The sequence below is a fragment of the Orcinus orca genome, chromosome 6 (genome assembly GCF_937001465.1).
Source record: "Orcinus orca chromosome 6, mOrcOrc1.1, whole genome shotgun sequence".
In the NCBI taxonomy this organism is placed as follows: domain Eukaryota; kingdom Metazoa; phylum Chordata; class Mammalia; order Artiodactyla; family Delphinidae; genus Orcinus; species Orcinus orca.
Window position 1 is genome coordinate 116,729,398 of NC_064564.1, and position 22,497 is coordinate 116,751,894.

The 22,497-nt window shown below is 52.2% G+C and overlaps 1 protein-coding gene across 1 annotated transcript in view; it reads right to left on the reverse strand.

The window, feature by feature from the left end:
• Positions 1-390: 390 nt before the first annotated feature.
• Positions 391-22,497, reverse strand: part of DDX31 (DEAD-box helicase 31) — a 74,243-nt gene continuing 52,136 nt past the window's right edge. Inside the window, 3 exon segments of the mRNA XM_012532806.3 lie at positions 391-1,774; positions 1,777-1,940; positions 17,829-17,997. Of these exon segments, the coding sequence (XP_012388260.3) occupies positions 1,386-1,774; positions 1,777-1,940; positions 17,829-17,997 (722 nt within the window). The 3' untranslated portion in view covers positions 391-1,385.

Consider the following 22,497-nt stretch of genomic DNA (forward strand, 5'->3'; position numbering starts at 1 on the left):
ACTGGGGGTAATACACTGATTCTACTTAGAAACAGGCCCACATAGCACCTATGGCAAGAAACGCTCACCTAAGTGTCAGCAAAGTAAGAGTGAGTTTCCACCTCAGAACTACAGTCACTTACATGCTTTGCACAGTTCTGGCACTTCTCCCCGCCCCCCCGCCGGCCCCCGCCCCAGGAGTGCGGACTCCCGCTTTAATGGAATGAATACTATGGGGGGAAAAAAAATTAAAGAGTAGGGTTCCTCTTTGATCATCCTAGATCACCGGCATTAATCCTGTTTCTCACACAGCTGGGTTTTGTTTATAAAGTTTGATCCCTCCTTTTCTCATCCAAATCACGTGGACCATTACACATGGAAATAAAAGAAAGGTGGCAGATTTGCCCAAAGTCAGGAGGACTTGTGCTGCAGGTTGACTTATTTATTATCATTGTTACAGATTTCACCAACCGTTCCTTTTAACTCCTATGTGACAGCCAGGTCTGCGAGGTCACATTTTCCCTCCCGCAGGGGACCGGGGCTTACTAGGCTCACAGTCACCCTTACGACGACGAGTCCCTGCTGGTGTGGCACCAGCCGAGGCTCACCTCACGCCCGAGGGATGGATGCAGGGACGCCGACCCGCTCCCCGAGATCCGCACAGACAGCCCACCTTGGAACTCTCGTGGTCCCCCCTTGGCCCTTGAGGTCATGTGATCTGCAGGGGCTACAGAAGTGGGGCCTCGACACCCATGCCAGTAACTTCAGGGTGTGGGGGTGGGCTGAGGACCGGAGGAAAAGTGGAGAGGACACTGCCCAGCGCACAGAGAGGTGCCGAGGCTTTCCCCCTTCTCCTTCGGACCCCTCTGGAGTTACCCGTGTCCAAATCTTACATTTATTGGGAAATCGATACGCCCCGGGGGTCCTCTTTCAAACCTCCCAGGAAACACAATGGGGGAGGGGCAGCTGTGGCCTGGGCCACAATACAGACCCCAGGACCTTTCTGGAAGACAAGAGGGGATTCGATGGGAGAAAAAGCTCAGGACACTGGTGCCCTTTGACTTCAAAGGCAAATAATAAAAAGGCAACAGTAAATCAATTAGTCCTGAGAAAGTACAATTTCCCTGGACAAGGAGGAGAGAGCATTGCATGTGAAAGGGACGTCGTGCTTAGAGCCCCTGCGCACGGGAAATGTGACCCCTGGAGGCGTGGGGGACCCACGCCAAATGCTCCTTTGGTCCTTTTTAATAAAGCATCTGTACATCAAGAAGATGATCTGATAAATAGGTTTTTTTCTCTTCTTTTAGCGATTCAATCCAGCTTTTAAAATCCCATTTTACAAAATTCAGGCCAATATATGCGTTGAGAGGGCAGCTTGAAGTGAACCGTGAAACTTCTTCAGAACGTCATCGCAAGGCGGGATCAAACCCCTTCCCGGCTGCAGCGAAGGGTGTTAGTCTTCTACATGAAGTCGTGGTGGCACCATGCGGTCTACGGGCACTGATGCAATAAATCCGAGAGAGGCCTACAAGGCAGGTTAGGGGCCAATCCATCCCGTGCTGACCCCCGCCCCCCGACCCCTCAGGCTGCAGCGTGTCTCGGCACAGCACCGGGTCACCGGGTCTGCAGGGGGGGCGGCACCCTTCATCCTCACAAGGCTCCTCCGAGGAGAACGGGACCCGCCTCCGGGATCCACCGAGGCCCAGTCCCGTGGGGGCAGAGCTTAAAACTACTTCCTGGGAAGTCTCGCTGTCCCTCCGCAAGGCTTTCGGCTTTAGTTTGTTCCCACGGCCAAGGCTGGGCGCTGGTTTCGGACGGCGCTGCGAGGCCGGCTGCCGGGCCCTGCGCGTTTGTTTTGCTCTCTGACCTTGGTGACGCTGGTCTCCATCCCGCTGGAGTATTCCGAACGCAAGATTTCAGCAAGGCGCTGTTTACTCTGGGTCTTCCTGTGCAGGTCAGGCCTGAAGAGGGGAAAGGAAACTTTATTACTTTTTTCTTTTCCATTTGGAAGGAGGCTGCTGGCAGCTGGTTCCAAGACTGCAGAGCTGACATTTCTGTATTAACAGAAGTACAATCCCTCCAATGGCGCTTGTTTTGATAGTCTATGCACCAGAAGATTAGATACGGCGCTGACAGATTCTCATAACGGCGGCAAAATATCATGGCATTTTTAAAAGTGAGGCTTTGCTCTGTGTTGTTTTCATGGGGAAAAAAAAAAGCGAAAACACACTCACACTCTGATGGCAAATGAGGTGTATGATACAGCGGTTTGCCAAAAGAAGGGGAAAAACCCGCCTTGAAACTCAGCAGTCAGCGCCCGCTAGCAGCTCCTGGGAACGCCCCCCTCGGCTCCCACCTCCCCGTGCAGTTCAAAGCAACTGGCCTCCTCCTGGGGACCGGGCTTGGCGGCCAAACAGTGAGGGCTGGGGTGTCCGCCACAGACACCTCTTCACCCACCGAAGAGACTCTTGTAAATTATTTCTGACCCCCAAAACCCCAAACCCAGGTGTGCTTAGGCAGACCGGTCAGTGTCCGCACCGGGAATGGACGGCAGCGGCCCCAGGAATGGGCGGGAGGTCCTCACCTGCCCCAACCCGCAGGGAAAATGCCCAAGACTGAAAATCAATGTCAGATGGTGAATCCTGCTAACTGTTTTCAAAAGACAGCAGCCTCATCATTAATTTGATTAGAAAAGCAGAGGGGGAAACTTGTAGAAGTTTAGTCGTACACAGAAAAAATGATTATGAAAACTGAAGAGTAAAATAATGTTTCTTAAGACAGGATCCTAACCAAAACAACAGAGTCGTTACCAGAGAATCCATCTTGCTCTGCCTGCAAGTCCTTCAACACTGACGTGGCAGTGTCTTGGGTTCTTACAAAAGCCAGATGTTACCCTCTGCTACTTATATTTACAGCATTTCCCTTTGCTGTAAAAATCAGAAGATAAATCAGACTAAAAATAAACATAACAGAACTCCTTTAAAGCCCAGGAATTAACAACAGGACTAATACCGTGCTAGTAAACTGATTAAGAAAGGGACACCATTGTAACTAGGTTAAAGCAACCATATCTCTTTACACTCCCGCTGCAGAAGGCAGGGTGCAAGCAACGGTGGGGCTAAATCCGTGTCAGTCATACAACAGTTTCTACCATGACAAACGGGGAGAAATGCAAAGTCAACCTGTGTTGGGAAAAAGGTTTGAGGCAAGGGGATAACAGGACCCCGTATTTAAGGGCTAGGCAACTGTGGTAACAAGAGTACGTGCAAGGGCAGGGACGGGACTTGGTGAAAGGATGAGAAATACACAGGGAAGGACTCTCTGGGCTCTACGTTACCACATCTGATCTTCACTCCGAGAGGCAGGTATGGCTACCATCTCATTTTACAGACAAGGAAACCAAGACTGGAGGAGGGTAAGTAACCTCCCCAAGACCATCCAGCTCCTAGGAGCAGAAGCCCAGATGCAAACACAGGGCCGATGGACTCAAAGCCTGAGCTCCTCCCACCAGGCAGCCGGTCCCGGATGGAACAATTGGGCAGGACAGGAAGGTCCAGCGGGGTCGAGGGTGACAAATGACCATGATCTGACGTGGAGGAGGCCTTCGTGGTCTCACTGAAACGTTTCAGTGGGACGATGCGGGCAGAGGCCAGATGACAGAGGGAGGAGTGAGGGGAGAGCTGAAGGGTGAAGGAGGTGCCTGGGCTGGAACCCGGCTCTGTCGCTCATTAGCTGAATGACGTGGTGAATGGGTGACGCGCGCTTCTTCATCTGAAAAATGGGGATGATACTTGGAACGAAGTTCATAGGATGCGTAAAAATTAAAGAGAGTAAGACATACGGAGTGCTGGCTGGTGGCTGGCATGTGGGTTGCAGACAATCAGCGTTAAAAACGGAGCAGCTGAAGCCCAGAGATGCCAAGCAAACCTCCGCCTCCCTGTCCCCTGCCCCAGGCCACACAGGAGCCAGGACTGGCCCTGGGGCCTGACGGTGGGGCTGGGGCTCTGGTGACCGCGTCACCCTTCTGTGCACAGCAGCGGTTCTAACCCCCCAGACCCTGCCCATGTGGACTGTGTGCCCTGGTGTCCGGGGGAGGTCCGTCCACATGTTGGGCCCCACGCGTGGCTGGGAAGCGGCAAGAGACGGGCCTGCAGCGGAACGCGCTCAACTCGTTCCAAACGGAAGGCTGTCAGTTCCCGTGCTTGCGGTTTATTTTTAGCCAGGTGACACGACAGCCGGAGTGAACAGGCTGTGACGGGAAGGAACGCTTTCTCTCCCCCCTCGTTTGAAGGCAGGTGCTCACATCGTGTATAATTTTACATGTAACAACCTGAGTTTCAAAATATGCAAAATTTCAGTCAAAACAGCCGCCCCAGCGTAAGCCCTAGCACTTCAACGGCGGCTCCGGCCACTGCTGACGCAAGGTAAGTAACCAGAGTCTCAACTGGGGGACTGACCACGAGCTGCCGGCAGCGCAAGCGGACTGGGGATGCGTCCCGCTTCCAGCCGAAGGCGCTGGGCAGCGCGCCTGGGCTCAGACCACTGGGCCTCCAGACCCAGCACCAAGGACCCCACCGAGGCGTGCGACACACCGGTGTGTGTACACACACCCACACTGCTCTCGTCTGCTTCCGAGCCACGTGAGATCTGTCCCTTCCCAGGCAAACTCAGCCAGCCCTGGGGCTGTGGAAGGTCACCTCTGGTGGGTGTCATGCCACCGATCAGGAATGTTTGTCAAGGGGCTTTGAGTCCACACCGACTGAGGCAGAGGATGCTGTTAGAAAGCGGGGCTTGGAGACGGTCCTGCTTGCCTTGAGGTTATGACCTCAACATTTCCTATAGCTACTTTATGATTTTATTCTAGTCAATGGACTTCCAGCTTGGGACCCAAACTCAAACTCCGAGTGGTGGTCCAGACAGCAAACAGGGGTTCCGGCCTTCCAGACTCAGACCTATTCCTCGGGAGGAAGAACCTTGGGGTCAACCCTGCAGGGGTTTCCCCTGCTGTCAGCTGCCACCCCAACGGGACCCACCTTTCCCTTGGCCAGCTCACTGCCTGCTTTTCCTCTGTTCCAAGGCCCAGTGCCGAAAAGGCAAAGTACAGATGGGAAGATGAAACGTTCTAAACCCAAGCCCACGATGGGCTTCTCCTGCCAAGCTGCAGTTCTCCCAGAAACTTGCCAACGTTCTTGCCCTCCCTGCCCTCCCAACGCCCAAACCCCTCTCAAATGGGCGTCCTGCGCGTCCACCGGAGTAATCCTGTGGTTACCAGGCAACAGATCAGTTTATCTAACCACAGGGAACTCCCTTGCAGTGAAGGCTGGATAACCCCCCCTTGGTTACCAGGCTGGATTACCCAGCAGGATAGGCAGATGCCACTTTCACTGCCAATGAGGTGAAATCACAGCCTAATTAGGAAATCAATACGCCTGCTAGGATGGCCACTGGAGAAGAGAGATCTCAGGACCTTCTCCCAGCTTTATCAATAAACTCATAGACGATCGTCCTATAGGTAAAAAGCCATTCTAACACAGGCTTCTGCTGATGGCATCCTTTTGCAGGACAGAAATTTTCATTTTATCATTAGGTAAACTGCATTTTTATGTACTGTCAAGCCTCTCGATATTTTCTTTTATGTTTTACGGCTTTAGGACCATGCTCAGAAAAGTCTTCCTCACCGTAGCCTTTTTAAAATATTCAAGGATATCTTCGTTTAGCCTCTGCTACTGCTTTAATTCTATCTAGATTTTGTTCTGGCTTATGGTAGGATGTGGCGAATTTAACTATTTCTTCCCAAGAGTTATCCAGTTATCCGAGACAGTCACTGAACAAGCAATCTCTTCCCCCAAGGTCTTGAAACGTACCTCTAGTACCTTCCTTCCGACTTTCAGAACACTTCCTGCAGGCCATAGTTAAAGAGTAGATGATGATGGTGATGACGACAGTGGCGGCCCACGTTAGCGGGGTCCCCCACACACATTAACATATAAGCAATGACAGGGGTTAACAGAGTTAAATATAAAGCACGTCAAAGCATAGCCACTGACACTGGCTCTGTGACTTTAACAATAACTGTATTCTTAGCACGTGCATGACACCTACTTACGTCAGGTGCTGCTGTAAGCACTTGAGAGGCATCTAACTCATTCACTTCAACACTCCTGTGAAAGGCACCACAGGCACGGCAGCTGAGGTGCAGGGAGGTCAAACAGCACGTCCAGGGAGGAGGTGGGATCGGGGCCCAGAACTTTCCGACTCCGCGATGTACACACGTAACCACTGTGCTGTAAGTTTTTACCACAAGGAGCAAGTTCCCCACACGAAGTATTTCCAGTACAGAAGCAACATTCACGTTACAGCAGATCTCGAAGACTTTTGGAACCCCTGATAACGTGCATCGTAAGAGTAACAGCTGGATGACAAGTGAAAAAAGCAGTTTTAAAAAATCATGATTTGCTCAATCTCATTACAGACATAAAAAGATCCTACGTGTGTACCTGCAGAGAAAGTAGGAGCCACAAAAAAAGTGAATTAAGATTAACTTGCATTGTGGGCTTTTATCGGATGATTTTTAAGCTTTTCTCTATTTCCCGAATTTTTACAATAAACACATTATTATTTTTGTAATCAGGAAAAGCAGTATACTCATTTTAGGGCAAAAACAATCAAGTGGTACAATTTTACCCTGGGCTCAAATATCAAAGTATTTTAATTTTTACTTATCAAAAACCTCTTTGCCTCTGGCTTTCAGTTCGTTTTTGTGAGGGATTTTTCTCTTGTGGTATAATTAAAACAGACAAGAAGACCAGTAAAGCATATTTCTTTCTCTAATCTGAAAAATTCTGCTTGTAAGCAAATGACCCAGGGCCACACTGAGGCCCCAGGGACCCTGCAGCAGGAGCAAGCCCCCAGACTGGAAGAAAAGCCTGGGTTCTGAGTGATCGTGGAAGGAGACAGTGAAGGCTTCCGAGGCGTGAGGCTGACTCCAAGTTTCTACCCTCCTGCCTCGCCCTTACGGATGAAGCAAAGGCACAGAATCTGAGGGGGTTCAGGGGGCTCTCAGATGACAGTGAGAGTGACCAACAACTCCAGGGAGAAGGTGACAAGCAGTCCCCCTGAGGCAACAAGGTAGTTCAGGTGCAGAACCCGCCAGTGTGGGACGATAATTTAGCCTACTGAAGGGGAACAAGCTATCAGACCTTTTATGGCCATCGAAGGAAAAGGAAGTGCATCAGGGCTCCTTAACCTCTGGATTCTGTTTGGGCAGAGATGCACGCCGATGGGCTGCCCGTTTTAGGGATGCCTTCTTTGCGATTTCTTAGGACCATACCGACTCTAGCGCTTGTAAAACTCCCAGGGCCCCAGAAGACACTCCACTCCAGGGGAGCCCTGCTGAGGCAGTGGATATCATTCCAGAAAATTCCTGAGTGGCTCTGTGTACGCAGAGACGGAGAAAAAGTGGGTCTCTGCCTCACACCTAACAACCAGACCCAGTGAAGAGCTGGTGGCAGGTGGATGCCAGGCCGTGCAGGTCACAGGCGATCAGTATGTAGATGCCATGACCGACCTGCTGCCCGGAAAGGCGCCCACAACGGGAAGGGGGACAGAGACAAGGCTTAGAGATGGCCGAGGTCTGAAAGCGACGCCCTGAGTCAGGATCCCAGAAGTGCCTGTCCAAGTGCCAGAGACCTTTGTGGAAGTTCTGCCAGGAGCCAGGCCTGGACGTCACACAGCAGGTGGCGGTGTTGGGGAAGAGGTGCGGCAGCAGGACTCTGACGGCGCTGGTTGGAATCCCAGCCCGGCCCTCACCTAGCTGACGACCCTGCAGAGTCAGTAGCTTCCCCTAAGCTGAGATTCCTCACACGTCAGAAAGGGCCTCCACGTGGATGCAAGGGGTAGCGCGAAGGTAAAATGAAGGGTGCTTTATAAAATCTAATTCTCTGTGAAAACGTTAAGATGGAGAAATACAGGGTGCACATGGCAACAATTCCGTGTTTCTGTAACTGCCGTGACTGTGTCCTGCAAACACGGAGACTGATAAGCTTGGGCAGAATCCCAGCTCCAAACCCTCTGGGCTTGCCCTGCCTGACACCATTATCGATGACTCGAATGACATTATGAGGCGTATTTATCACCTCTGCAGATGAGACGGAACCTGCAGGGACAGCTAGCACGCTGGACGGCAGAGCACCCCAACGGGCCAGAAGGATGGGCTCGGCTAAAAGGTGACCCTGAACTGGGGGCCCACGCTCTTGCGCCAGAGAAGGCGGGTGGTCTGGCTCGTCACACGTGCACACGGGCAGGGGCTCAGCTGCCTGAGCCACAGGCTGACCCGAAGCCGAGGGTGGGAGAAGCCGCACAGCGTCGAGCCAGGAGGCCAGGGTGCGAGTCCTGGCCCCGCCCCGGGAGAGGGACAGCACGTGAGGACATGGGAGGACCAGAGGAGGAAGCCCACGGCTCTGACCGGAGCCCAGCCGCGGCTGAGCCCCACGTGGGTGGCAGCTGTGGTCTCTGCTGTCACCACTGGCTGCAGTGACAGACGTGACTGCCCTGCTCTCTGGGCCGGCCGGGCTCTACTGCACGTTTGGGCAGTTGGAGGAGCCAGATTCTGACAAGAACCTGGGCGGGGAGAAAAGCCGCCCAGACGACGGGCTGGGACGTGGGGCGGCTGGAGGCGCCGGGGCGGAGCTGGCCCTCGGAGGGGAGGACCCTGGCACCGTCCTGCAAAGGCTGTGGGACCTATTTCTGAGCTTGGCCGAGGTGCTACTTCTCTCAGTACCAGGCTGCTTACTCTCAAAAGGATTAAACGAACTAATGAATCAAAGCCCGTATCAGAGCGCCTGTCCTGAAGGCACCGGGAACACGCTGACTATAATTATCATTAACAATCCGGGAAGAGGAAAGGCAGAGGAGATGAGCAGCCGTCATCAGATACCGGATGCCTCGTCACGTGGACCCGGGGCTGCTTTGTCAATAACAACACCTTGTATCCTTAGCTTTGTAAGTCATGCACATTCAGCATTTGAATCCGGAGACCAAAGGTGGAAAGTGAAAGTGGTCAATCTGGGCTCATTTCAGGAGCTCTAACTAGTCAGCTCTAACTCACTCCACCCTGGAGGTGGCGAGTCCCCCCTACCCCGCTGCTGGGAGCCCTGAAGCGGAGGTCTTACAACCAAGGAGTAATGTGACCGATGGCACAAGGTTCCGGTGGGCGGGAGTGTTCGGGGAAGAGTCTATAAAACTTCCACTTTTTTTCTTTTTCTTTTTGGCCACACCGCGAGGTTTGTGGGATCTTAGTTCCCCAATCAGGGATTGAACCTGGAGCCTCGGCAGTGACAGCCAAGTCCTAACCGCTGGACCGCCAGGGAATTCCCGTGAAGCTTCCACTTTTTATTCACAGACTCAGAGAGAAGCGGGCAGGGGCAGAGGAATCAGCATTTACTGGACGACGGCTCTAAGCCCCGGCCGGTGCCGCGTGTCCATCATCCCTCCCCACGCCCCACACGACCTGACAGGCCCCGTGGCAACGTGAAGCTGCTGCTGAGCGCCTGACTCCAAGCCCGGGCCTCTCCCACTGCACCCTCTGCCTCTAGACTCAGAAGGAGACTAGAGAAAAAGCCGGATCCACATCTTGCCCACAGTTGTCTGTTCTCAGAGGTCTGCCCCATGAGCAGAAAGGTGCTCCCACCCACTGCAGGGTTTGCCATTCTGATGGCTTCAAATCAAACCCTTCCATATGTGCACCAGAACGCCTTCTGCTTTAAGTCCATTTCTCCCATTACACAAAGAATTATCTGTTCACGGGTAAAAAACACCCTTAACAGAATTCATCTACTTGTTACTTAGCCTAACACTAATCACAGAAACCAGAAGCTTCCAAACGGGTGCATGCAAGGAAGGAGACGAGTGCCAGGAATGTGGGCTCCGAAGTCTCTCAGACTCAGTGCCACATGACCGGGCATGTCCACCTTCTCACCAGTTACTGGGAACTCGGCCGTGGTCGAAGGGACCTGGTGAGGCTCAACGAGACAACGCGTGTGGATTCAGCCCGGCCAGGGGCACACGTACTCCCTCGAGACATGCTGGCAGACAGCCAGATGCCGTCACTCCAGGATGTCGGCGCTCTCAAACCACACCCCTCTTCTGGACTACTTATTGGTTAAGACGTCACTCCACGTGTCAGCCTGCTGCTGGAACGTCAGGACCAGAATGGAGAGAACATCTGGAAAAGACCTGAGGTCATTCCCTATGGGTCCTAACCAGACGGAAAGGCTCTGTGGCATAAGAGCAAGGAGTATGTGGAGGGGCTAGGGATGTGAAGGAGCCCAAGGAACGTGGGGACAGGTGAGAGGAGGGGAGTCGGCGGCCTGAACTAAGCTGCGTGTAGCAAGCGGAGAGCTGGGGGACCGTCGTGCTCCTTCCTTCCCGATTTCTCGAATAGTCTGAACTAGAAGAGCCTGGAGCAAGGACAAGGCGTTGCAGAGTCGGGTCTCCTGCTGCGCGAGGCCTCGTGGGTCTGGCATCTGCCAACGCGTGCTGGGCCGGGCACATCTTCAGACTCCAGGGCCGGGAAGGCTCCAATGGGAACGTGCCGTCTCCAGCATCCTCCCGGGAGAGGCTGGCTGGGTTCCTGTTCTTTGTTGTCAGCCCTGACTGCCTGCCTGAAAGCACACGCCCCATGGCTCCCGCTGTCTGCAGGTGACCCAGGTGTGGAGGCAGCACAGGGTCACTGTGAAACCCCCCTGATTGCCTCATTAGCCGGGGGTGGGCACGGACCGGTGGCGGGGGTGTTTCGTGAGGAGGCTGCTAATTGCACGGCGTCAGGCAGAACGAACAGTGGTAGAAGCAAGGACCAGATGTGAAGAGCTGCGTGTGCAGCGCTGGCGCCTGGCGGCGGGCAGGGAGCAACCTGGAGCTGCGCCGGCCCTCCGAGGAGCCCTGCCCATGCAGCTCAACCCAGGGCTGTGTGTGAATGCAACGGGGGGACCTCAATAATCACATCACCCCCAAGTGACCCCTCTGTGCCGGCGTTCTGCACCCAGAGAGACCCAGCCACCGTCCACAGCACTCGTTCTGCCCCTTGTCCCAGTCTGGACACTTCTTGTCGGTATAGATGTCCCAGAGAGGCAAGCCAGCGTGGGCTTCGAAGTCACCCACCTCATCACCCTTGACACAGAGGCCGGCAGAATATGGTCTCGGCTACAGTCCATACAGCTCACCCAGGCTCTAAGTGAAAATTCTCTCCCTTAACCCGAGCTCACCTTTAAAGCACGGGCCCTCCTGTGTTTTCATACGGCTCCCTAGCAGCCTGCGAGAGGAGATTCTGCTCCCCTGCCCCACGGGACACGCACACCTGTCCTCACAGTCACTGCCGGTGGTCCTAGCTGTTTCCCTCTGGTCTTCAGGCTGAGGTCGAGTGAACTGACCCTCTGTGGGCATCTGCCCTGGCCCTACCCAGGCTGGTGGAGACCCCGATCCCAAACCCACTCATCTCCACGTTCTGTGGGTTCCTCCACTGTGACGTCGGGGAAACAGGGCCCGAGGCTCAGTCCTTCTCGGGGACTATTTCATGCCAAGAGGAAAGTGACCCCATGCTTGTTCTCTCAGGACAGACTACGGAGTGGACGGGGCACTCTGAAAGGCAGGATTTGCTGTTTGCTGGGCTAACTAAACAATTAAGAGGCATTTACCTGGTTCCTGTCAGAACAACTCCTCTTTTCTCTTTCCCTTTATGCTCTTCCTCTCAGAATTACAGAAGACTTTCAGGTTCCGTTCATCTATTCAAAACTACTTCCTGAGCACCTATCGCGTGCCAGGTAGGAGCTGGGGATGCGATGAGGAAAACCAGACAGGGTTTCTACCCTGAGCTACACGGAGGGGAGAGACAGGAACCACACAGACAAACATCACAGACAGGTGTAGGGCTACTGTGATGGTGGTGAGGCGTGGGGTGGGGGGTGGAATGGGGGCATGCGGTGTCCACCCAGGCAGGCGTGCCAGAGGAGACTTCCTCGAAGAAGGGACGGAGGCCCAAAGACGAAGAGGGGTGAGGAGAGGCCCAGGCCCGCAGCATGCCGGGCAAAGGTCCCGGGAGAGAACGAGAAAGGAGGGGTGCCAGCTGAGGCCGTGGGGAGAGGGAAGAGGGGGCGTGTCCTAATTATTAGAGTAAGGAGACATCACCGAAAGGCTGGAAGAAGCGGGGGCACGACGGGCAAGGGGAGCACCGGTCAGCGGGACCGGAAGGGCTGCAGGAGATCCAGCAGTGGATTGTTCTACAATGAAGTTGAGGGGATCCATGGGGACGGGGCGGGGAGGCTGAAGGGGGAGACCAGGAGGCCAGAGGGATCAGGGCAGGGATGAGCAGTGCAGGACGCTGCTCCAAGATCGGGTGCGGAGAGGAACCCCCATGTTTCCAAACGGGGCTTTGTCCAGCCTCTGACCTCACATCTGGCCACTCTGTCTTCCTACAGAACGATGACTGGCTCAAGGAAACGGAGAGAATTTTCACGGTGGGCAAGATTCCAGGTTTGCCTTCAGCTAATTAAGTGATATTAGGGAGGCTGTAAAGGCCACATAACAATTGGCAGGCAAGGTGCTTAATGATGAGAATACTGCTTTGCAGGGAGATGCAGCTGCAGCATCTTCACGCTCGTCTTGGAGGGGACCAGCCCTGCGTTCTCAAGGTGGTTCCTGACAAGAAAACTTCGAGGTGCTAAAAGGTTGACAGTTAATGACAGGTTCCCTCTCTCTGCTCCAGGGATGCTTCTAAGTGTGATGAAGGCCAGCGGGAAGAACCAGTGCTCCTGTCTTGGTCACCACCTCCGCAAGTACTCCCGTGTTCATGTCCCAGACACTGAGTCGATGCTTTGTACTCGTCACCTGGTTCATCCCCAGACAACACTGTGAGGCTCCGCGCCACTATCTGAGAGGTGAGGGGACTGAGGGACAGAAACGGTAAGTGACCCGACCCAGATGCCGGCGTGGGTGAAACCCAGGCTCTCGTCAATTACTGCATGACACTCCCACAGTCAGCATTTAAGAAACAAGTGGAGGGGCAGGGAGATGGCTGACGGGGGTATGAACTTCTCAAACTACAGTCTATTCAACACAGTAACCCTCACAAGTTATTTAATAATTACTGAAAACGTGAGAGTGACAATCACAGAGAGGGACAGAGCAAAGGCCTTCAAAGATGAAAAACGGGAGAAAACTATAATTGGAAAAGATACAGGCACCCCTATGTTCACAGCAGCACTGTTCACAATAGCCAAGACACGGAAGCAACCTAAGTGTCCATCGACAGAGGAATGGATAAAGAAGACGCGGTATATATGTATACAATGGAATCCTACTCAGCCATAAAAAATGAAATAATGTCATTTGCAGTCACATGGATGGATCTAGAGATGATCATACTAAGTCAGTCAGACAAAGACTAATATCACATAACACCACTTATCACTTACAGGTGGAATCTAAAAAAATGATACAAATGAGCTTATTTACAAAACAGAAATAGACTCATAGACATAGAAAACAAACTTACGGTTACCAAAGGGGATGGGGGGGTGGGTGGGAGATAAATTAAGAGTTTGGGATTAACATATATCTACTACTATACAACAGGTAAACAGCAAGGTCCTACTGCAGAGCACAGGGAACTATACTCAGTATCTTTTAACAACCTATAATGGAAAAGAATCTGAAAAATATATAAATATATATGTATAACTGAGTCACTTTGCTGTACACCTGAAACTAACACAACATTGTAAATTAACTATACTTCAATGAAAAAAGAGAAACATAAATTTTAAAAAAAAAGGTGAAAAATGACCCTGAAGTGGAGGTCTACAAAATCTCTGATTTGAACTTCAATGATAAAGCATTTCACAGATGAGAAAAGTCTGGCAAGAATGACCTCCCTAAGGACGTTTCCTTATTTTAACAAGTACACTAAATGTAGAGCTTTGGAAGTAACAGAGGTGAAGGACATGCTCTGTCCTGCTGGGTATGGTGGCTAGGATGTGAGGCCCGGCCCCAGGGGACCAGCTCCGTCCCCTTCCACTACGGATCCCAGCCTGCTGAGCCCTGACCAAGCACACCCAGATCCAGTAAGTACTAAGGGATCAGACAGCCCTACTTTTGGATCAAATGAGAACTACCAGGTAACACTTAGCTGGGCTGGTTTGAGAAAATTTATACAAAGAAATCTACGCACTAAGAAGAACTTCAGAAAGACCCAGATGGTAGAAGTCAGTGGTGAGACCAGCCTTAGGTAGCTGCAAACTAAACAGTTTGGGGGAAAGTGAACTTACAATTATAGCATATAACCCAAATGAGATAGGGTGGTTTAAACCCAACAGACTCGCCCTTTCACATTGCCACCATAACACTAAGACTTCAAGGCTCATTACTTTCTATATCCTTGAACCACTGACCACAGAGTGTCAAACGGATGAGGAAGTTGTCTGCTCACTGGTCCTGGACAGGTTCTACTCACATGTGTGACTGCCTAGACAGACAGACAGACACCCTGGCAAACAACACAGCTCTGCCCTCCCAGAGCAGACAGCGCCGGGTCTCAGCGACTCCTGGGAAGATGGAAATTTTGGAAGGTATGTTGCCTTTGCTGCTCAGGGACTGCTGAATCTACCTAGCTTCAAAAGAAGAACTGCATTTCACGGGAGGAAAATGCTGTGTTCGTGGTGGATGTTGCTAAGGGGCCATTCAAAATTCTACCAACAGCACCGACTCCCTGTGCACGTGGATATGGAGGTATCTGGGGTGGCGGGCTGTTCTGACAGGCTTGTGTGTCAGTGTCAGAAGAGTGCTCGTGACTCTGTGCTTCTGTGCGCAGGGCGAAGACACTTGCTGTTCCCCTTCAGGACTGAGGACTTAAAAAGGAGACAGAGAGAGACCTGCTGATTAAGACCTTACTTGGGGACATTAACTCTTTTTTTCCTTTTTCTGAAAAGTGGTCCAGTGAAGGAATAAAGGCATATAGACGAGATAAAAGTTCCCTCTGTCACTGCACAGAAATGCCCAGTAGTCTCCAAGCCTAACCTGCCCTGGCCTCATCCGCTAACACCCGGGTGAACTCCTTGCTTGGGGATGGCAAGCGAGACAGGATTTTGCTTACGGTCTCATCAATTTGGTTTGCAGATATCAGAGGTTTGCACATAACGTAACTATTCTAGCAGTGAACACCATAAATGGAATATGCAGAGTAATTCGGAGAAATTAGTGCTATCATTTTACCCACCCACACAAAACCCAAGGAACCCCTTCTCTTCCCTGACAGATGGATTTCAGAAGAGACGCCTCGGCTCAGGACAATCATTGTGGCCACAGCGTAACTCTCCACACTTGTGTGGGGTTTAATGGACTTTTCTTTCCTGTTCCTTAAAAAGCGGCGACTGGCACTGGCTCGAGCCCCGACTGAGGTGCAGAGAATCTGTCAAGTTTCTCTGCCGCTTCCCCGACCACAGTGATACGGTCCATGTGCAGATTAGCTGCAAAGCCATTCTTCCTCCAGGAGTGACAAGATCTCCCCCAGTAAAAAAGGTACTTACTGTATCCTTGAGTGCCCGTCTGCATTAACAAGGCAGGGGTGGGGCGGGAGGGTGTCAGGAGTGTGGGGAGAAATGCCTTCAAAAGAAGGGCATAACAACGGAAAAAGTCGCTGTAACAGAGTGGTGACATGGCAAGAACAGACAGCGGCACTGTCACGGGCGGGGTAATCGTGTGACACACGGCTGTCACTCACCACCCGGCTCCCCGCCGCGCCAGCCAGACATCAAAGGCTGCCCCATACCATCTTACATGCTCTTTATCGGCTAATCAGCCCATTCTTCCCTAAATAAAGCCCGGCTAAATCCCCTGCTCACAGGGGTATCGTAGCCCTGGTGCCCATCTGCCAGCGCGGGTCAGCTGAAGCGGGAGGCGGCGGCTTGCTCTCTCCCTGGCGGCTTCGCAAGGTAAGGACAATGCTGGCTTCGAGTCCCCCGCTACTCCCAGCGCCTCGAGCCTCCCGCTCTGCCTTCCCTGGGTGAGGGCTGGGCACACCCAGTCTGAAGAGCTGCTATTAACGCTTGCAAAGGTAGATCAGCTGCTGACAGTAAAATACTGGGGTCACGTTTACTAGCAGGAAGAGGAATAAACAAAATACGTGTTTCTTACCAGTGATCACGTGGCAGATGGATTCCCACCTCCTTCACGTGTCGGCGTTTTAGAGACGGTGGGACAGGATGGCCCGGCTTCCAGACCACTAGGAGGTCATTCCAGACCTGACTGCGAGCCTCATGGTTTTGTCACATACTTAAAACCGGTTACTATGTACAGATGTCAGCTACCCCAAACCCAAAGGAAGGAACCTAACTCTGGTGCACGGCAGTCCCAAATCTGGAGTGGAGCTGAGGCACCTTCTCCCTCAGGGAGGACCTGGCTCGAGCAGAGGGGTCTCTGGCCGCAGCCCTGCCCAGGACAGGTAGAGTGTGGCAGCAGGCAACGCTCTGCACCTCAAAACGTCCTGGAAGAAACCAGAGCCGGACGTGTCTCAGTCTTGTCCGGGCATCGGAGAAGAGCGTGCGGGGAAATGCCTGCCTCACAGAATTACTGGAGTGTTGTCCTATATGAGGGGGATTACTATAAGAAAAAAGACGAAGCATCTTAAAAATTCCAAAATGGGGGCTTCCCTGGTGACGCAGTGGTTGAGAGTCCGCCTGTCGATGCAGGGGACACGGGTTTGTGCCCAGGTCCGGGAAGATCCCACGTGCCGCGGAGCGGCTGGGCCCGTGAGCCATGGCCACTGAGCCTGCGTGTCCGGAGCCTGTGCTCCGCAACGGGAGAGGCCACAACAGTGAGATGCCCGGGTACAGCAAAAACAAAACAAAACAAAACAAAACAACAATGATCTGCCCCAAACTCCCCATACAAGCAGCTCCTGGCATCTAAGAAACTCTAGCTCCCGCGAAGGGCTGGGGCTGGTACTAAAAGAACACCGTGTGTGGTGTGTTTTTTGGCTGCACCACCATGTGGTTTGCAGGATCTTAGCTCCCTGACCAGGGACTGAACCCAGGGCCATGGCAGTGAAAGGGCCGAGTCCTAACCACTGGACTGCCAGGAAATTCCCATGAATACCCTGTCTTTGAGGAGAGAAAGAAGACCTTTTACAACTGCATTTCGTTGAGAGAAATCATCTCAGGACCTCTTGAAATAGTGAAGATGGACTCGGAGCCCAGTGCCCAACCTGCAGGGCAACACTTCTCACTCCGACTCTGGACCGTTCCTAACGTGTTCTTTTTTTTGGGGGGGGGGGGAGCAGGGGGCGGAGGGAGAAGAGTCCACTGCACTTGCCCTACACGTGCTCAGTGCTGGAGGTGCATGCCAGCACCAAGCAGAGCGGCACACGGCGCTGGGAGCCCCAGGCCCGGCCCCCATGCCCAGCCAGCCTGCAGGAGCCCTGCGGCCGCAGCAGAGTTTCATGGAACTCACCACCGTCTTCCTTCAAGTCCCCAGAGCTTTCCAGGGTGGACCACAGCACACCTGGAGCTCTGAGTGTGAAAAGCCCCAGAGTTACTCTATCCGTGGGCAGTCTTGCTGTTCCAATAATCCCCACTACTCTGGACCCAACAGGAGTTGGGTCAGGACCCATCATCGAATTTCTGCAAGTGCCTTAAACGCATTCAGCTTCGGTATTTTTCCAGCTGTTCCAAGCACTCATCATACTGAGAGAAGGGCAGATACTGGCGATAATTTACCACAAAAATGCAAGTTGGCACACAGCAGCCCCCCACACCATCTCATGGCTGCCAATCTGAACAGAGGACAAATTCAGCCCACCTTACCTTTTCAGGTTTGCTTTCTTCTTCTTTGTGGCCAAGGCACTGAGATTTTTAGGGGCATCTCTTAGCCCAAAGCTCTTAGCCACATGCCCGAGGTGGAGTGATCGGATGTGGAAGATGTGCTTCAGCTCCCGGGGGTAGGTCGCGTAGGCCCGGATGAAGGACTGCAGGGCTGAAAGACAGTGAGAGGGCGAGAGGCGGTCAGGACGGGTCTCAGCTGCCCCGGCCTAAGGGCTGCCCTGCGCAGCTCACCCTGCTGGGCCACGATGCACACACAACCAGGATAGCACAACAAACATCAACAACCTAAAGCTATACTTGCGTATTTTTCTTAATTTCTAAAAATAAGTAAGCCTACCAGCCACAATGAGTAAACCTAATAAAATTTCACATTTTACTGCATAGCCTGTAATAAACCTAGAGGGGAGGGTCCTGTTTTCTTCTTCATTATAGTCTTGGGGTCTAGCACAGTACCTGGCACACAGCAGGTTTCTGTTGTATAAATGAATGAATGAGAGAATGAGTGAAGGAACTAAGACAGGATCAATGTATACCATTTTCTTATGAAAAATGAAATCATCAGACCTTTATATTGGGAACATTTTTCCCTAATTGAATTATTATTTTCTCAAATAGTCCATACATGCAAATGTCACAACATTTAAAAGGCTCACAAGGCTTTATTATGATTGCCCTTATGTTTATTATTACTATACATTATCGCTACTGTAAACACTGTCTCCGCCCGGAGGGCCACCTCTAGCTGCCCATCTGGAGGAATCACTGACACCAGTTCTCCATATACTCATGGGATTTTAAAACCGAATTCGTGCAAACGCATCCAGAATCGATCGATACGGGGTTTCTTACCCTTTCAAAGAATGTGTAAAAAAAGGAAACGAAAACAGAATTGTAAAGAGAAAGAAAATTACTGAATTTCTAAAATAGCCCACAAACCAGTTCATCTGTTGAGGACTGCCAGCGGTGTAGAGCTGTTCATCAGACAGTCTATCGTGAAAGTTTCAGTCCTATTTTAAAGTTAAGAAAGAGGCCCCTGTTCTCAACCTGGCACTGGTCAGAGGCAGTTCCCAGGAGGGTGGCACTCTGGCTACCCCTTAATTGGGCACTCCTTTTCTTAAAAATTTATTTTTATATTTATTTATTTAATTAATTTTTGGGCCACGCCATGCGGCATGTGGGATCTTAGTTCACGAGCAGGGATCGAACCCGCACGCCTGCACTGGAAGCGCAGAGTCTTAACCACTGGACCTCCAGGGAAGTCCCCGGGCACCCCTTTGAGGAATCATTTTCCTATACCTTGTCCCCCTTAAATGTCTCCGGATAACAGTGACGGTCCAGTGTCTGCCCTGTTCTCACTCCAACAGGACGGGGGGGGGGGGGTACTCTTGGGACCGCTCCCCACCCCCACTGACTTTACTTCCCCCGGAGCCCCGCCCCGCCCTGCTTCTGACGGAAGCGGGCACTAATGACTTTACTTCCCCCGGAGCCCCGCCCCGCCCTGCTTCTGACGGAAGCGGGCACTAAACACCAGCGTCTCTCGCCCTCGCTTGTTGAGCCACTGGACTGGCAAGTTTGCCCACAGCTTAAACGTAATATCCCAGCAGCACCTGGAGACCGGCGTTTATGAACAGTAATAAAAAGTGTCATTTTAGCAGATCAGCTCCTGGAAGGATCCTGGGAACCCATCAAAGCTCTATTTACCGAGCAAAGTGAACTCCTTTTCCCAATCGATGAGAAATAATAACCAAGGCAACCCCACTGTACCCCTCGCTTAAATCTGTGCTTACTCCCCTTTTTAATAACTGGGGATGAGGTTTTTCAAGGAAAATCTTTAACATTTCAAATGGCCCGTGCTGTTTGGAGAGTTCTGACACATATTCAAGTCCTCAGAGGCGAAAGCTCTACAACTATCATGACCCTGGAGACGCCAGCCTCTTCTCCACCTCCCTCTCTTTCCCAACCCCCGACGTTTACTCTAGACAGAAAGAGCAGACTGGAACCACGCCACGCCAAAGAGTCTGCCCCTCTAAAGCCTCATTTGCCCCGACACTGGCCCAGGCCTCCTCACGCACCTCACTCTTGTGCTTGAGCAGACTGGCAGATCAGAGGATTCCTCTTCTCTGCACCAATCCTGAGAGCCGAGGCTGGAGAGCCTCTGTCCTGGGAGAGCTAGGTGCTCAACGAACAGCTTTACGGGGATAGTGAGTTTGCCAAGAAATGGCAGAAGGGTTCTCTCCCTCGACAACTGGTCAGGCAGCATCTCTCACTGCCTGTTTGCACTAAGCCTCCTCGTCCTCAAGGCTCCTGTCTCGCTGGGGACAGCGACAGTTGGTCGTCCTCACATACATGCACACACTCCCAGGTTTGGCTAATTCAGAGAAGCAGGAACCTCAGATGGAGCGCAGCTGTCTGTAGGACCTTCCAAGGGGCAGGAAGTGGCCCTGCTGGCAGCACCAGGAACGTGTGGAAGGAAGAGGGCTGTGGGCCCGAGGCGAGCGGGAAGGCGAGAAGTCCTGAAAGGAGACGTTTATTTGGGAAGACGGATGATGCTCTAGCCAATCAGAGCAGGCAGTGGCACGCCACCAAGTCCCATTTCAGAGCCAGAGGATGACAGAATTAGGGGAAATCGATTTCAAAATACCTTCCAAGGACATTTTGTCCTTTTGAGCAATAAAACCAAATGTATTCTCGGACATCTGATCAGGAACAGCGGCATCGTGCAGATGAGGCTTTGGGTCAAGGAGGCAGAAAGGAGCAGAACTGCAACCTGGAAGGTGCAGCTCATCCTCGCCCCTCCCGACCCCACCCCCGCCCGAGAAGAGCACGCGTCTGTACAGAGAAGGCGCGTTGCACGTTCCTACCCGGCACATCAACAGTGACGACCACCCAAAGAAAGGGCGAAAGGAGGCTGCTTGCTTGCCCCTCTAATTCTCCTAAAGACAAAGCATTTGGCCAAGGAGCCAACCTCCCTCCGATCACACTGAGGGGAGAGGGATGATTTCAGTAGTTTGCATCTTCTTTACCTCGAGAAGCATCCCTTCAGAGCCAGGCACAACCCCTACACGTGCAGCCCTTGCTCTTCAGGGAAGAGCGGCTCGAACCGCAGGGGAAGTGGCGCTGTGCAGGTAAAGGACTCCGCTTTCTGAAATTTTCGTTCAGGACCCTGGAGTTCAAACTTAGGTTACCACAATTTTTACCACCTGAAGCTCTAGCTACAAGATGCAAGACATGAGGGGAGAAAGGGGTAACTGCTTCTGGAAACTGACCACGATAAAGTTCAGGTGATTAGCAACGACTGGGTCAGAAAATGCAAAAGGAAAACAAATGCATACTTGGCCTAGTTTCCAACTAGGTTTCTGCCGTGAAGGCAAAACCCAGCTGCTTTGTTAATTATTCATGAGGTGGGTTCTGAAATGGCATAAAAGGGAAGCAAGTCAGTAGTGGGGAATTTGCATATGCAGATTGAAATGCAAAAGACAGTATCAGCTCCTGGGGTGTGGCAGTTATGTGTACATTCCCCCCAAACCTCCAGAACTCAATCCTAAGTAAGAGGAGAGAGAAGAATAGGGGAGAACCTAATGTCTGCTGTGGGGTGACCGAGATCTTCTACGGGCAGTTTCATTAAAAGACGATACATTTATTTCCTCCTTGGTACATAAACATTGGGGACTGGCCCCACTCCAACATCCTTTATAAAGAAGGCAAGTAACTCTGTTTCTTGGTATAAAGTTCAATGGTAACGATAACGAGAGAAAACACAAAACCGCATTCTCTAAGGACTATTGACTGTAAGTTTTACTCTGAGGACCCAGTCACACTGAAATCGTTGCAGGCTCGCTAGAATACCCAGATGACCTCTGACACTGACGTCATAACGATGGTGTTCTTCCCCTTCACTGCAACTCTGCTATTAACCCTGAAATCCTGCTGCAACACTTGATTGTGCATCATACAGAAAGCTGACGTTGCCTAACTTTCAACAAATGACCAAACTCTAAAGTTCCACTGAGACAAAGATTCTATTCCTCCTGACAGAATGTTCCAGTACATCTTTAAAGGCAGGTTCTCAGGAGGAGCCTTAGGAGTTGCTGAATTCACTTTAGGGAAACGCTAGGACAGGGTATTATCGGAAACCAGACTGGAATACGCACTGATGATTTACCAGCAGTTATGGGGCAACTACTGGGACGTCATCTCTCATCTCGGGTGGTTCTGATTAAGGACTGCGTAACTGAGGACTGCCTTTATGATGTGCTAAGGTACGTAACAGGCACTTGCAAATACTTGCTAACTTAGTTCCGTCATCTATTTCCAGATGACCGTAACTGCCCGGTAGCCAGTCTCCCAGCCTTCACCGGTGCCCGCAGAGTCTGTTCTCACTCAGCGGCAAGTGACCTTTTCAGACCTGTCAGACCACATCTCTGCCCCAAGCCCTCCAATGGTTCCCCTTCCACTCGCGGTAACCGGGTCCCCTGGATGGCCTCCACGCCCTTCCTCTGCCACCCCTCCCCTCCTTCCAGCCACACTGCTGTCCAGGAGTTCCCATGCACTCTGACCCCCACGCCCCAACCTGCCTGGACGCCGTCTGTCGGAGCCACGGGGCGGCCCCTCGTGAGGTTTCTGCTCAAGCATCGACCTTCAGGACAGGGCT